Source organism: Pristiophorus japonicus, chromosome 8 (assembly GCF_044704955.1).
Source record: "Pristiophorus japonicus isolate sPriJap1 chromosome 8, sPriJap1.hap1, whole genome shotgun sequence".
Lineage (NCBI taxonomy): Eukaryota > Metazoa > Chordata > Chondrichthyes > Pristiophoridae > Pristiophorus > Pristiophorus japonicus.
In genome coordinates, this window is record NC_091984.1 from 176,375,046 (window position 1) to 176,390,739 (window position 15,694).

At 49.9% G+C, this 15,694-nt stretch overlaps 1 protein-coding gene across 1 annotated transcript in view; it reads left to right on the top strand.

Annotated features, from left to right (window-relative positions):
- The first annotated feature begins 263 nt into the window (after nt 1-263).
- Nucleotides 264-15,694, top strand: part of LOC139268833 (ras-related protein Rab-35) — a 54,468-nt gene continuing 39,037 nt past the window's right edge. The window contains exon 1 of the mRNA XM_070887576.1: nt 264-473. Coding sequence (XP_070743677.1) covers nt 422-473 — 52 coding nt within the window. The 5' untranslated portion in view covers nt 264-421. The remainder of the gene's footprint in view (nt 474-15,694) is intronic.

Below are 15,694 nucleotides of genomic sequence, written 5' to 3' on the forward strand. Positions count from 1 at the left end.
GGAAAGAGCCGAACTGCCGGAGCGAGCAGCCGGGGGGAGCCGAGCGTTTCCGGAAATAACCGAACTCGGTAGAGCCGAGCGTTTCCGGAAAGAGCCGAACTCGGGGGAGCCGAGCGTATCCGGAAATAACCGAACTCGGGGGAGCCGAGCATTTCCGGAAATAAACGAACTCGGGGGAGCCGAGCGTTTCCGGGGGGAGCCGAGCGTTTCCGGAAAGAGCCGAACTCACGGAGCGAGGAGCCGCGGCCATTTCCGGAAGCAGCTAAAGCAGCCGGCCAGACGCCGCCAGGGAGCCGAGCGAGTCCGGAAAGAGCCGAGTGGAACGGGAGCCGGAGAGTCGCAGCCGCCCTGCACAGACACACGAAGGAAGCGGCGCCGCCACTGAGAGACCGAGCCCAGCTGCCCGCTCAGCGCCGCCGCCATGGCCAGGGATTATGACCATCTCTTCAAACTGCTCATCATCGGGGACAGCGGTAAGGGGCAGCTGGGGAGACGGTGGGGGGGGCAGAACCGGACGGCGGCAGGAAGCAGGCCGAGCCCAAGGCCCCGACACTCGCGTCGGAACAGGCTGGCTCCTGAGAGCCGCAGGCAGGTAGACGGAGTAAGGGAGGGCGGGCAGGCCGCAGCTGCCCCGGGGGCCCATCCCTTCCTGTCAGAAATAGGCGTTCCGGGACTGGGATTAAAGTGTAAATAACCGGGGCCGGAGGGTTTGGCCGTTACCGAGCTCCTGTCACCGAGCGGGGAGAGAGTGTGAGAACAGGGGAGTGTGTGAGAGAGAAAGAGAGAGAGGGGGGAACAGGGGAGTGTATCAGGAACAGGGGAGTGTATCAGAAACAGAGAAAGAGAGAGGGGGTAACAGGGGAGTGTGTCAGAAACAGAGAGAGGGCGGGGGGCGGACAGGGGTGTGTGTCAGAAAGAGAGAAGGGGGAAACAGGTGAGTGTGTGTGAGAGAGAGGGGGGAACAGGTGAGTGTGTGTGAGAGAGAGGGGGGAACAGGTGAGTGTGTGTGAGAGAGAGGGGGGAACAGGTGAGTGTGTGTGAGAGAGAGGGGGGAACAGGTGAGTGTGTGTGAGAGAGAGGGGGGAACAGGTGAGTGTGTGTGAGAGAGAGGGGGGAACAGGTGAGTGTGTGTGAGAGAGAGGGGGGAACAGGTGAGTGTGTGTGAGAGAGAGGGGGGAACAGGTGAGTGTGTGTGAGAGAGGGGGGAACAGGTGAGTGTGTGTGAGAGAGGGGGGAACAGGTGAGTGTGTGTGAGAGAGAGGGGGGAACAGTTGAGTGTGTGTGTGTGAGAGAGGGGGGAACAGGTGAGTGTGTGTGAGAGAGGGGGGAACAGGTGAGTGTGTGAGAGAGAGGGGGGAACAGGTGAGTGTGTGTGAGAGAGAGTGGGGAACAGGTGAGTGTGTGTGAGAGAGAGGGGGGAACAGGTGAGTGTGTGTGAGAGAGAGGGGGAAACAGGTGAGTGTGTGTGAGAGAGAGGGGGGGAACAGGTGAGTGTGTGTGAGAGAGAGGGGGGGAACAGGTGAGTGTGTGTGAGAGAGAGGGGGGGAACAGGTGAGTGTGTGTGAGAGAGAGGGGGGGAACAGGGGAGTGTGTGTGAGAGAGAGGGGGGGAACAGGGGAGTGTGTGTGAGAGAGAGAGGGGGGGAACAGGGGAGTGTGTGTGAGAGAGAGGGGGGGAACAGGGGAGTGTGTGTGAGAGAGGGGGGGGAACAGGGGAGTGTGTGTGAGAGAGAGGGGGGGAACAGGGGAGTGTGTGAGAGAGAGGGGGGAACGGGAGTGTGTGAGAGAGAGGGGGGGAACGGGAGTGTGTGAGAGAGAGGGGGGGAACGGGAGTGTGTGAGAGAGAGGGGGAACAGGGGAGTGTGTGAGAGGGGGGGACAGGGGAGTGTGTGATAGAGAGGGGGGGACAGGGGAGTGTGTGAGAGAGAGGGGGGGACAGGGGAGTGTGTGAGAGAGAGGGGGGGGACAGGGGAGTGTGTGAGAGAGAGGGGGGGGACAGGGGAGTGTGTGAGAGAGAGGGGGGGGACAGGGGAGTGTGTGAGAGAGAGGGGGGGACAGGGGAGTGTGTGAGAGAGAGGGGGGGGGGACAGGGGAGTGTGTGAGAGAGAGAGGGGGGGGACAGGGGAGTGTGAGAGAGAGAGGGGGGGGGGACAGGGGAGTGTGTGAGAGAGAGGGGGGGGGGACAGGGGAGTGAGAGAGGGGGGGGGACAGGGGAGTGAGAGAGGGGGGGACAGGGGAGTGAGAGAGGGGGGGACAGGGGAGTGAGAGAGGGGGGGACAGGGGAGTGAGAGAGGGGGGGACAGGGGAGTGAGAGAGGGGGGGACAGGGGAGTGAGAGAGGGGGGGACAGGGGAGTGAGAGAGGGGGGGACAGGGGAGCGAGAGAGGGGGGGACAGGGGAGCGAGAGAGGGGGGGGATGGGGACAGGGGAGCGAGAGAGGGGGGGGATGGAGACAGGGGAGCGAGAGGGGGGGGGGGAGACAGGGGAGCGAGGGGGGGGGGAGACAGGGGAGCGAGGGGGCGGGGGACAGGGGAGCGAGAGAGGGGGGGGGACAGGGGAGCGAGAGAGGGGGTGGGGGACAGGGGAGCGAGAGAGGGGGTGGGGGACAGGGGAGCGAGAGAGGGGGTGGGGGACAGGGGAGCGAGAGAGGGGGTGGGGGACAGGGGAGCGAGAGAGGGGGGGGGGGACAGGGGAGCGAGAGAGGGGGGGGACAGGGGAGCGAGAGAGGGGGGGACAGGGGAGCGAGAGAGAGAGAGGGGGGGGACGGGAGCGAGGGAGAGAGAGAGGGGGGGACGGGAGCGAGGGGGGGGAACAGGGGAGTGTGAGAGAGAGAGAGAGAGAGGGGGAACAGGGGAGTGTGTGAGAGAGAGAGAGGGGGGGACAGGGGAGCGAGAGAGAGAGAGAGAGAGAGAGAGAGAGGGGGGGACGGGAGCGAGGGGGGGGGGGAACAGGGGAGTGTGAGAGAGAGAGAGGGGGAACAGGGGAGTGTGAGAGAGAGAGAGAGGGGGAACAGGGGAGTGTGAGAGAGAGAGGGGGAACAGGGGAGTGAGAGAGAGGGGGAACAGAGGAGTGTATCAGAGAGAGAGATAGAGAGGGTCTGGGAATAGGGAAGTGTGTTCGTGAGTTCGAGAGAGGGAACAGGGGAGTGTGTCAGTGAGTGTCGAGTGCCTGGACACTGGATGGGTGTGTCAGTGAGCGCGAGACAGAATAAGTATGACAATGTGAGAAAGCTTGTGTGTCATTAAGTGTGAGTCTGGGGATAGAACCAATTTGTCAAATGAAGTGATCTTGCAGAGGGACTGTGAAAATCTGGAGATGAGATGAGTGTATCGTTGAGTGTGACAAAGTTCAGCGATGGGGTGTGTCTGTCAGTGAATGTAAAGCAGCCTGGAGATTGGGTAAATGTGGCAGCCAATGAGTGTTGCAGCCGGTGTGTTGGTAAGCGTGAGCGCCCAGGGAAGTGTCTGTGGCTAGTGTGAGTACCCAGGGATAGTGTGCAGTATGAGTGGGAGGCCGGGGGTCGGGCCAGTGAGTGAGAGCCCGGGGATAGGGCCAGTGAGTGAGGAAAGGGCCAGTGAGCGTGAGAGCCCAAGCGTAGGGCCCAAGCGTAGGGCCCGTGCGTGAGAGCGAGAACTCGGTGGTCAGGCCAGTGCGTGAGAGCGAGAGCCTGGTGGTCGGTCCAGTGCCTGTGTATGAGAGCCCAGGGATCGGGCGCATGTGTGAGAGCCCGGGGGTCGGGCCAGTGCGTGAGAGTGAGAGCCCGGGGGTCGGGCCAGTGCGTGAGAGTGAGAGCCCGGGGGTCGGGCCAGTGCGTGAGAGTGAGAGCCCGGGGGTCGGGCCAGTGCGTGAGAGTGAGAGCCCGGGGATCGGGCCAGTGCGTGAGAGCCCAGGGATCGGGCGCATGTGAGAGAGCCCGGGGGTCGGGCCAATGAGTGAGTGAGAGCCCAGGGGTAGGGCCAGTGTGTGAATGAGAGTGTATAGGGCAGTGAGTGTGAGCCTGGGAAACGGATCTGTATGTTAATGAATGAGAGCGTCTATGGATTGGTCCAGTGTGTGAGTGAGTGCGAGTGGCAGCGCCTATGGATGGGATCGGTATATGACAGAGAGCCCGAGATAAGCCAGGATGGTTGGGCTGGTGAGTGAGAGCATCCGGGGATACTCACCCACACATTGACGCTGATTTAGACAGGTTTTTAAAGTTGTATGATTTGTACTGTTCAGACCATGCAGCAAGAGGGAAGGCAGTGACTTCTGAGGTGAAAGGTGTGTAAGTGTCACTCGTGTGATTCAGGATGGAGAACTTCGTACCGATTCATAACCTTTTATCTCATTGCATTGTCGGTGGAGACTTTGCTGGTTTGGTTTTTGTCATGAGGTTGATTTGAGGGCAGTTTGTGAATGTGTACACCAGTTTGGGGGGTTGGGGGGTGTCTGTTTTTCGAGGGGCTGTATATTTCAGTACCACACTAAGTATTAAGATTTGAATTTGTGTAGTGCTGCTCAGAGGAAGACTATCTTCATACCTAGCAACTTGAATTATAAGCACCTTTAACGTAGTAAAACATCCCAAGCTGCTTCACAGGAACATTATCAGCCAAAAATTGTCACCGAGCCAAAGAAGGAGGTAATTTTAAGGAGGTTCAGAGAGGTAGCGAGGGAATTCCAGCGTTTAAGGTCTACATGGCTGATGGTGCACCTTACAGCCTGGGACAGTGGCCAGGGAGAGAGATGGAGTTGACTGCTAGGGAGTGGAGTTTGTGTTGGGGGTTGAAGACAATGGCTTTGGCCTTCCCGTTGTTTAATTGGAGGAAATTTCGGCTCTTCCAGTGCTGGATGTCTGACAAGCAGTCTGACAACACGGGAAGTAGAGGGGTCGAGAGAGGAGGAGGGCGAGAGGTAGAGCTGGGTATCAGCAGCGTACATGTGGAACCTAACATCATGTTTTCAGATGATGTCACCGAGGGGAAGCACGTAGATGGGAAAAAAGAGGAGGGGACCAAGGATAGATTCTTGGGAGGGTCTCCAGAGCTAATGGTGAGGGAAAAGAAGCCATTGCAGGAGATTCTGTGGTTATGACTGGATAGGTAAGCGTGGAAGCAAATAAGGGCAGTCCCACTCAGTTGGCCAGTGGAGGAGAGGAGTTGGGGGAGGATGGTGTGTCAAAGGTTGCAAACAAGTTGAGAAGGATGAGGAGGGACAGTGCCCCACAGTCACATGAGGATGTCATTTGTGACTTTGATTAGGCCCGTTGCAATGCTGTGCCAATATAACAGACTGCCGCAAACAATAACAGATCACCACAGTGCTGGACATGTGTTTGCTCTGTCCATTGGGGTCAGAGACAGACCTTGAAGCCCCAATGACATGGAACCATGCAGGAAATCCTGTTTCCGATGAGCAGCTTTCTCTGAATTAGGTAAAACTAAGATTTGTGGAACCCGTGGCTGTATAAAGCAGACTGAACACCTGTTACTGCACTGCTTTCTGTGGCCGAGATGCATTTTATTGAAAACACTGGCTGCTTTCTCCTACGACTAACTATCGGTGCTGATCTGGTTGTGTAGTGATTATGTTACCAGAGTTCAAATCCCCCATGGCAGTTTGAGAATTTGAATTCAGTTTAAAAAGAATAAATCTGGAAATGAAAAGCTGGTATGTCAATTAAAAACCCAACTGGTTCACTACTGTAATGTCCTTTCGGGAAAGAAACCTGCCTCTGCATGGATCCAGTCCCACACCAATGTTGTTGACTCTTAACTGCCCTCTGCACGTCACTGAGCGTATCAAACCGCTACAGCAGAAGGCCCACCACCAGCTCAGAGCAGCTAGGGATGGGCAATAAATGCCATCCTTCCCAGCGACGCCCATATCCCGAGAATGAATGTGCACAGGGAGTTTTTAAAACATTCAGCAGGTTGTACAGTGTTATCACCAGAGTATTAGTGTGCAATAGCTGTGGGGACACAAAATCTTCTTGCTGCGTTCATTTAAACTTCAGTGGCGGGGTGGGGGGAGACCCTTGGGAAACCATCCAGATAGATGATTGTCTTTCCAAATGTGAGTGGTCTCTGGAAAGAGCATTTTGAGCTGTATGACAGGACAAGTTACTGGCGGTTACTGATCTGTCACTGATGGTGGGAACAGTTTGAGATGAGGAGTTATGAGTGTCACAGAAAAGGTATAGTGGCTCGTCTGTGATTTATTTTTTCTGCACTGTTTTGGTGCCACTAGGTCTAGTATTTGGTTATGAATCAATGCGAAGTTCCCCATCCTGAATCACATCTGTCGCAATAAATATGCTGAGGAGCACCCAATCCCAATAACAAAAGACTGTAAAATATTGCTTTAACACTAATCAGGCTGAATGTAAAAAGTTCAGAGGGGAAGTGACAAAGGAAATAAGAGGAGCAGAGAAAGTATGAGAACAGATTGGCAGCTAATCTAAAAGGGAATCCAAAAGTCTTCTATAGGCATATAAATAGTAAACGGGTCATTCGAGGAGGGGTGGGGCCCATTAGGGACCAAAATGGAGACCTAGGCATGGAGGCAGAGGGCATTGTGGGACTGCCATATCCAGAAAGACTGGATCAACTAGGCTTGTATTTACTGGAGTTCAGAAGAATGAGAGGGGATCTCATAGAAACATTTAAAATTCTGACGGGTTTAGACAGGTTAGATGCAGGAAGAATGTTCCCAATGTTGGGGAAGTCCAGAACCAGGGGTCACAGTCGAAGGATAAGGGGGTAAGCCATTTGGGAGCGAGATGATTGAGTAGACTGGGTCTTTACTCGTTGGAGTTCAGAAGGATGAGGGGGGATCTTATAGAAACATTTAAAATAATGAAAGGGATAGACAAGATAGAGGCAGAGAGGTTGTTTCCACTGGTCGGGGAGACTAGAACTAGGGGGCACAATCTCAAAATACGGGGGAGCCAATTTAAAACCGAGTTGAGAAGGAATTTCTTCTCCCAGAGGGTTGTGAATCTGTGGAATTCTCTGCCCAAGGAAGCAGTTGAGGCTAGCTCATTGAATGTATTCAAGTCACAGATAGATTTTTTAACCAATAAGGGAATTAAGGGTTACGGGGAGCGGGCGGGTAAGTGGAGCTGAGTCCACGGCCAGATCAGCCATGATCTTTTTGAATGGCGGAGCAGGCTCGAGGGGCTAGATGGCCTACTCCTGTTCCTAATTCTTATGTTCTTTTGAGGAGAAACTTCTTCACCCAGAGAGTGGTGAACCTATGGAATTCTCTACCACAGAAAGTTGTTGAGGCCAATTCACTAAATATATTCAAAAAGGAGTTGGATGTAGTCCTTACTACTAGGGGGATCAAGGGGTATGGCAAGAAAGCAGGAATGGGGTACTGAAGTTGCATGTTCAGCCATGAACTCATTGAATGGCGGTGCAGGCTCGTAGAGCCGAATGGCCGCCTCCTGCACCTATTTTCTATGTTTCTATGGTTGAGGTACTAAATGAGTACTTTGTATCTGTCTTCACCAAGGAAGAAGATGCTGCCAAAGCCATGGTGAAAGAGGAGGTAGTTGAGATACTGGATGGGCTAAAAATTGATAGAGGAGATACTAGAAAAGCTGGCTGTACTTATAGTAGATAAGTCACCAGGAACGGATGGGATGCATCCTCGGATGCTGAAGGAGGTAAAGATGTAAATTGTGGAGGTACTGCCATAATTTTCCAATCCTCCTTGGATACAGGACTGGAGCCAGAGGACTGGAGAATTGCAAATGTTATGCCCTTGTTCAAAAAAGGGTGCAAGGATAAACCCAGCAACTACAGGTCACTTAGTTTAACCTTAGTAGTGGGAAAGCTTTCAGAAATGATCAGGGACAAAATTAACAGTCACTTGGACAAGAATGGATTAATTAAGGAAAGCCAGCACATATTTGTTAAAGGCTAACTTGATTGAGTTTTTTGATGAGGTAACAGAGGGTTGATGAGGGCAACACATGGTGTATATGGACTTCCAAAAGGCATTTGATCAAGTGGACCATAATAGGCGTAGCAGCAAAGATGAAGCCCATGGAATAAGAGGAACAGTGGCAGCATGGATACGAAATTAGCCAAGTGACAGGAAGCAGAGTAGTAGTGAACGGTTGCCTTTCAGACTGGAGGAAAGTACACAGTGGTGGTCTTCAGGGGTCGGTACTAGGACCACTGCTTTTCTTGATCTATATTAATGACTTAGACTTTGGTGTGCAGGGCACAATTTCAAACTTTACAGATGACACAAAACTTGGAAGTATAGTGAACAGTGAGGAGGATAGTGATAGACTTCAACAGGACATAGACAGGTTGATGGAATGGGCAGACACGTGGCAGATTAAATTTAACACAGCAACGTGCAAAGTGATACATTTTGGTGGGAAGAGCGAGGAGAGGTGATATAAACTAAAGAGTGCAATTCTAAAGGGGGTGCAGGAACAGAGTGACCTGGGGCTATATGTGTTCAAATCGTTGAAGGTGGCCAGGCAGGTTGAGTAAGTGGTTTAAGCATACGCGATCCTGGACTTCATAAATAGAGGCATAGAGTACAAAAGCAAGGAAGTTATGATGAACCTTTATATTTAAAAAAAAAAAAAACTGGTTCAGCCTCAACTGGAGTATCATGTCCAATTCTGGGCACTGCACTTTAGGAAGGATGTGATGGCCATACAGAGGGTGCAGAAAAGATTTACAAGAATGGTTCCAGGGATGAGGGACTTCAGTTACGTGGATAGACTGGAGAAGCTGGGGTTGTTCTCCTTGGAGTAGAGAAGGTTGAGAGTAGATTTGATAGAGGTGTTCAAAATCATGATGGTCTGGACAGTCGTTCGAGAGAAACTGTTCCCATTGGCAAAAGGGTCAAGAACCAGAGGACACAGATTTGAGGTGATTGGCAGAAGAACCAAAGGCGACATGAGGAAAACCTTTTTTACGCAGCGAGTGGTTAGGATCTGGAATGCACTCCCTGTGGTGGAGGAGGCAGACTCAGTTGTGGCTTTCAAAAACAAATTGGATCAGTACCTGAAAGAAAAAACATTAAAGGGCTACAGGGAACAGGCGGGGGATTGGGACTGGCTGAAGTGCTCTTGTAGAGAGCCGGCACAGGCTCGATGGGCTGAATGGCTTCCTTCGATGATTCTGCATATTGAAGTTTTAAAGTGTTTAAGATGGTGATACATCTGATCAGTTTAAATCTTGGCTGTTTCCAAGATTTGGTTAAAGCTGGAACAGGGTTTTTTTTTGTAGATTGGAGTTTAAATTGTTTAAGAAGGGATAGGAGACATCGAGTGGGAACAGGAGTGTAAGGGGTAGCGTTGCCAGTTATAAAGAGTTGACTGTAATCAAATGACTGACTTAATGTTAGATGAGGAGGGAGAGGATGTCTGGTGTATCTGTCCGACTGCAGAACGGGCTGAAAACAGGAGGAGAGAATAATCAGGAAATAATGATTAGGTGACCGGAAGCTTTGGGTTTAAAAGCTGAAGATTGTTCCAAGAAGGGAGCTCTGGGCAGGAATGAGTTAGAGCAGGAGGCAATACAGTGAGATTTGACTCCAGTCTGGGTGGAAACCGAGTCAATAATTAGGGCCACCAAGGCAAAACCAAGAGAGTAACCTGGAATTATCCAACTAAATAAGGACAGCTTGTTGCTATTTACTGCTGGTTGGCTTACTCTACGTTCTGATGGTTCTAATTACTCCGAAATTGAGAGAAATGGGAATCATCCAAAGGAGGTAAATTCAGCTCATTGCTTCCATGTTAAAATTGGCTTAAGCAAGAAGCTGTGCTTGTTTCATGGCAAGACTGAGATGGTGAAAAATGTGGAGACTGGGAGCATGCAGTTGCCCCTTCGTGAACTTTACTTACTCACTAAATGAATTCCTTTTACAAAGAAGCTGAAATCTTTAAGCAGAAACCCAGCATGTCTTTTCACAGTGGAATGTTAGAGCCAGGGTCACAGCTCTGTTTCCCCCATGAGGCAAGTTGCTGATCACGAGCCGGTCATCCGAGGGGAGACCCATGAGCTGAGGGCGGGGGCTGTTAGCAAAGTGGCCGTGCCCCCTTCCTGTGGCCTGCTCGCAGGTCACCTGCCAGTCCATAGTGGGGTGAAGTGTGGGAGGAGGAGAAAGTGTTTGAAATACGCCAGTCACAGCTTCTATTTGCGGTGAGATGCAATGCAAAGATTACTGCCGATAAGATTACTGAGTTATTTTAATTGAAGTGAGCAGGGAAGAAGAGTGGCTGTCAGTGACTGTAATCATAACATTCGATTCAATTCAGCAGCATGGGCAGGATTACACAGGATATACGGCGCAGAAATAGGCCATTCGGCCCAGCCAGTCCATGCTGCACTCAAGCCTCCTCCCGTCTTTCCTCATCTAAACCTATCAGCATAACCCTCAATTCCCTTCTCCTTCATATGCTTGTCTAGCCTCCCCTTAAATGCATCTATACTATTTGCTTCAACCACTCCCTGCAGTCACGAGTTCCACATTCTCACCACTCTCTGGGTAAAGGAGTTTCTTCTGAGTTCCCTGTTGGATATCTTGGTGACAAAAAATGAACAGGTGAGATACAAGGAAGACTGACCAGTGGACTGCATATGAATGTGTGAGGCACAAGACAAGGGCAGAGCAGGGAGGTGGGTTGGAGAAAACTTTGAGAAGCACGAATTGAAAGAGAGCTCAGTTTTAACCAAGTTAAGTGTTGCTGTGAACTCTGTCAGTTTTAATTGAGAGGTTTATTTTGGCAAAGCAAACCAACAATATGGTCAGCTTCATCTTGGAGCCTGTGCCCACACTTTGGTGAGTTGTCAGCGATGTTGCTGCACTGCCAGCTTCCAAGATTTGTCTCTTATGCTGTCACAGGTCACTTTCCTGGAGTTCTATTTGATTTAAATGGGATTTTCGAGCAAGTGCCCGGAGGAGGCTCGGTGAGATGTTGAGGCGAGTGGGGGAAGTTCAAATGCTTTTGGGCTGTTGGTTAAAATCACAGCAGGTTTCAGCTGAACAAACTTGGTTGAAACATAACTAATGCAGTGTGTATATGTAAAAATACAGGAGTGTTTTCAGTCCTTTTATAAAAATGATATGTGCAACTATTGTGATGTTATTTCAAGTCCAAATAAAGAGGTGGTGCTGAGAAGCAGCACACTAACTCCCAAGAAGGTGGAGTTGGGATGGTCTTGGGGTTGATTACCACTGTGCTCACTTCATGGTCTTGGAAGCCAAATGAATGCTTCCCCCATCTGGAGGTCAGGGAACTGTATGGATCAATGCGTGGACAATATTTACTTCCTTGTAGCGATGAGCTGTAGGAGGCACTGGTGGCAGCTAAGAGAACATTGTGTCTCCGACTTCTAAGCTGCAGAGGTAGTTGACCAGGTGGATTAGAGTACAGATAAGGAGGGAAATTTAATGGAAATGGGAGCTTTTTTCTCCCATTCTAAAAGGCCAGGGGGGGAGGGGCAATTCTCCACTGGCTGGAGTCATGCCTGGCAAAAAGGAAGCTGGTGGTGGCTGTTGTAGGTCAAGAACCTCAGCCCCAGCTCTCATTTAAATTTTTCAAAAATCTAATTTTGCCACTCCAGTTAAGGAGAGTTAGTTACATGTTATGGAAATATTAGTTTAATTACTGTGAATGTTGCTGCTTACTGAGCAAATTCACAATCACAGCTCTAATGTGAATGAGACTCTCCCTCCTGGGGAGTGCATCAGAAACTGGGGTATGGATCTACTGGTACCAACCTCATTCAAGAAGCCTTTGTTGAGTGAGCCCAGATCATTCGGCTGATCTTCCCTTTCTCCACCAGCCCCAGATATAGATTTCCCAGCAAGAGGTTACTGGGCACAGGAACTGGGAATCCTGGCTGATTTCCACCAGCATTAATTTTTGTCCTGTTCTCTCCCCCCCCCCCCTCCCCTCACTCCCACCCCTTCAGAATGGACCCAAGGGAATACCTGATCTGTACCACACCTTTCAGTGCATTTCTCCACTGAGCTGACAGGTAAAAAGCTGCAGCACTCTTCTAATACTGGGGGGACCACCAACAGTATGGCTTTCTGTCCTGGGATGTAGGACGAGGAGTTTTCCCGGGTGGTGGTGAAATTGAGGGGTAGGTTGTTTTTGTTACAGAGGCTGTCCAGTGCAGCGTTGGAGAGCGGAAGCATGAGTTTTCATGGGGAGTATTGGGGAGCAGAGTCTGGGTGCCAGGAATGCCGGTTGCAGCTTTCAGAGCATGACTCTGAAGGAATAGAGCTGGAACACTCTTGGTGGGTCTGGTAGGGTTGGAATGATTATGAGCTGGAGCAACCAAGAAGGTCTCCATTGGAGAGAGCACAACTGAGGAGACAAAGGAACAAATAACTATCCTGCCACCTGAAAACCAGTGTTTATGACCCCTAGGTTTGGACTTCCCCACAAGTGGGAACATTTTCTCTCTGTCTACTCTATCAAACCCTTTCATAAAATTGATGACCGATGACCTCAGACCTCTCCAGTCATCCCTCACCCTTCTGAACGCTGCTGCATCTACCGCCAGCAAGAAATCGGCCTGTTTGGGCCATGTTTGCAGATTGAGTCTCTTACCAGAAGAGTAGACACATTGAAGAGGGGCTGTATCCAATAAAAGAAAAGAAAGACTTGGATTTATATAGCGCGACATGTCCCAAAGCACTTTACAGCCACTGAAGTACTTTTGGAGTATAGTCACTGTTGTAATGTAGGAAATGCGGCAGCCAATTTGTGCACAGCAAGCTCCCACAAACAGCAGTGTAATAATCTGTGTTTTTGTTATGTTGATTGAAGGATAAATATTGGCCAGGTCACCGGGGATAACTCCCCTGCTCTTGTTCGAAATAGTGCCGTGGGATCTTTTACGTCCATTTGAGAGAGCAGAGGGGGCCTCGATTTGACGGCACCTCTGACAGTGCAGCAATCCCTCAGCACTGCACTAGATTTTTTTTTGCTCGAACCCACAACCTTCTGACTTAGAGGCGAGAATGCTGCCCACTGAGCCACAGCTGACTCTGTAAATAGAGAAATGTCACCCAAAATCTTCACGTGGAACTACTTTTGGATTTGAATACCTCTTGCTTCCAGGAGTCCTTGTCCAGGGATACTGTCTCTTTATCTTACCCCCAGGTATAACACCGCTGTAAACTGGATTACTCTGGTTTGAAGCCCTGTGTAGATACCATCCGATGTCAGGAAATTATGAACTCCATTCCATTGCTGATCAACTAAGGAATGAAGGGTTAATAAATAATGAGCATTTGACTGGACAGCAAAATGATGCATCTGAATAAGACCTTTCATAGAAGGAGGAGAAAGAGCATTGCTTGATTTACTTAGCAGCTCGGTAACCAAACTCTTCAAGGAACAGTGCTCCTGGGCAATTAATTCCCTCATCCCCTTTCTCCTCTTTCCCCCCCCCCCCCCCCCCCCCCGGGCAGGATGATGGTCATGTTTCTGTTTTTGGAGGTTGAACAACTGACGAATGAAGAGCACAATACTTGCCACTGACAGCCAAGTGTAACACGTGTACATTGTGAATAGAGATTGATTTTCTTGTGGCTTGTCGTGGGCAACTTTTAACCTAATGGTTAACTCGGGCAATTCGAATCGGAAGGGATTACAAGAAACGATTGCAGTTTCAGAATCTGTGGCTCCAAACTGACGTTTAATAAATTTCTGACAGCGCATCAGCTTGTAAAAAAATGTTGCTGGAACCGAAGATATTCTGAATGGCTTCCGTCATTTCAGGTTTCGTTATTGAAATTCTCTGCAACCGTTCCTATTGTGTCCCAACAATCTTTGGAAGTTATCAGCTTGTGCAGCAACCAGCTGCGAGCGTGCACAGTGCCACCTTAAATGTGCAAAATGCTGAGCCGCCTGCCTGTTTCTTGTACGTCGGCTGATAACGTTCTCCCAGGCACAAAGGATGAGAGGCAGCAGCCTACAGTGAGTGACTGCATTTCAAAGGGTTTCATTGTTTGTGAAAGGTTTGTCGAAGCCGCAGCATCGGGCATCCCCTGGGGAGACGCAGTCCCATCAGTCCCAGGTTGTTTAGATGTAAGAGATATCCTATTGGTGAACAACAGAGGGGGAAAGGTCTATGTGTTGAAATGACTTTGCTCTCACAGGTTCACATCGTAAGTGAGTAATAAACAGTTTCTACTGTATTCTACAGTTGGCATGTAGAGCACTGTTCCTGTTTGAAGCATGGCTTGCCTCGCCTTGCTTCGCCTCGCCTCTGTGGAGATGTTACACTGTTATCAAGGTGAATGCCTGGCTTGTTTGTTCGAAAGAGAGAATTTGCATTCATAGCGCATTATCACATCGTCAGGACCTCTCCTCCCAAAGGACTTCACATACAGTGAATGACTTTGAAGTGCAGTCATTATTGCTGTGTAGGCAAACATGCTTTGGGATCACACTTGTGTCTCTCATGTCGTCTCCGTTGAGTGATGACTTTAGGACTCCATTCTCCACCTCCATGGGAAATCAAACTTGCCGGCATCTTGAATATTTGACCTGAGAGACTAAATTGTGAAAGATGGCAACTGCTGATTTTGCTTTACATGTGATTGTGCTATTTTGTTCATGTTTACATGGGCATCGGCAGTCACGCACAGTTTTGCAGCTGGAGTAACTGGATAATAAACTGTTTTTGATCTCTTTAATAAACAAAAAGCTTTCTGCCTGTTTCAGGGCTCACTGACCAGCGCATGTTTCTGTTAATGAAAAATGGTCATTGTACTTTTTTTCTCTCTAACAAGTGTCCATTTTCTTTTACTGGTGTCAGCTGTGTCTCACTGGGCAGCACTCTCGCCTCTAAGTCAGAAGCTTGTGGGTTCAAGTCCCACTCCAGGGACTTGAGCACAACAAAAATCTTGGTTGACATTCCAGTGCAGTGCTGAGGGTGCCACTGCACTGTCAGATGAGACGTTAAACCGAGGGCCCATCTGCTCCCTCAAGTATATGTAAAAGATCCCATTCGTCTCTTTTGAAGAAGAGCAGGGGAGTTATCCCTGGTTTCCTGGCCAATATTTATCCCTCAATCAACATAACAAAACGACAGCTGGCTGTTCGTGGGAGCTTGCTTGTGCGCCTGCTCTCTCAAGTGGACATAAAAGGCATATTTAGGAAGAGCAGGGGAGTTATCCCTGGTTTCCTGGCCGATTATTTATCCTTCAATCAACATAACTTTTAAAAAAGCACAGGTTATCTGGTCATTTTCACATTACTGTTTGTGGGAGCTTGCTGTGCACAAATTGGCTGCCGTGTTTTCCACATTACAACAGTGACTACATTCCAAAAGTACTTCATTGGCTGTAAAGCGCTTTGATATGTCCAGTGGTCATGAAAGCGGCTGTATAAATGCAGGTAGTTTTCAACGAATGCTCCCCATCAGTCTGGAACTGATCTGCATTGTCTCTTGTCCGTGGCCAATCCCACTTGACTTTTTCATGGCATGTGCTTGTTGCCATGGAAATGGTGCAAGCATTAAGTTTCTCCTCGCTATTCCTAGAGGGCTGGTAGCTGGCGTTGAGGAATTATGTATTTTTGCTATCTTTTGAACTATTATACATGGTTACAGGTGTTCACAGTTCTGCTTTATTCAGCTTTGCAATCTTTCTTAAGCCCTCCCCCAGATCGTAATTGGGTGAAGGGTAAACAGTGAATTTCTGCTTAAA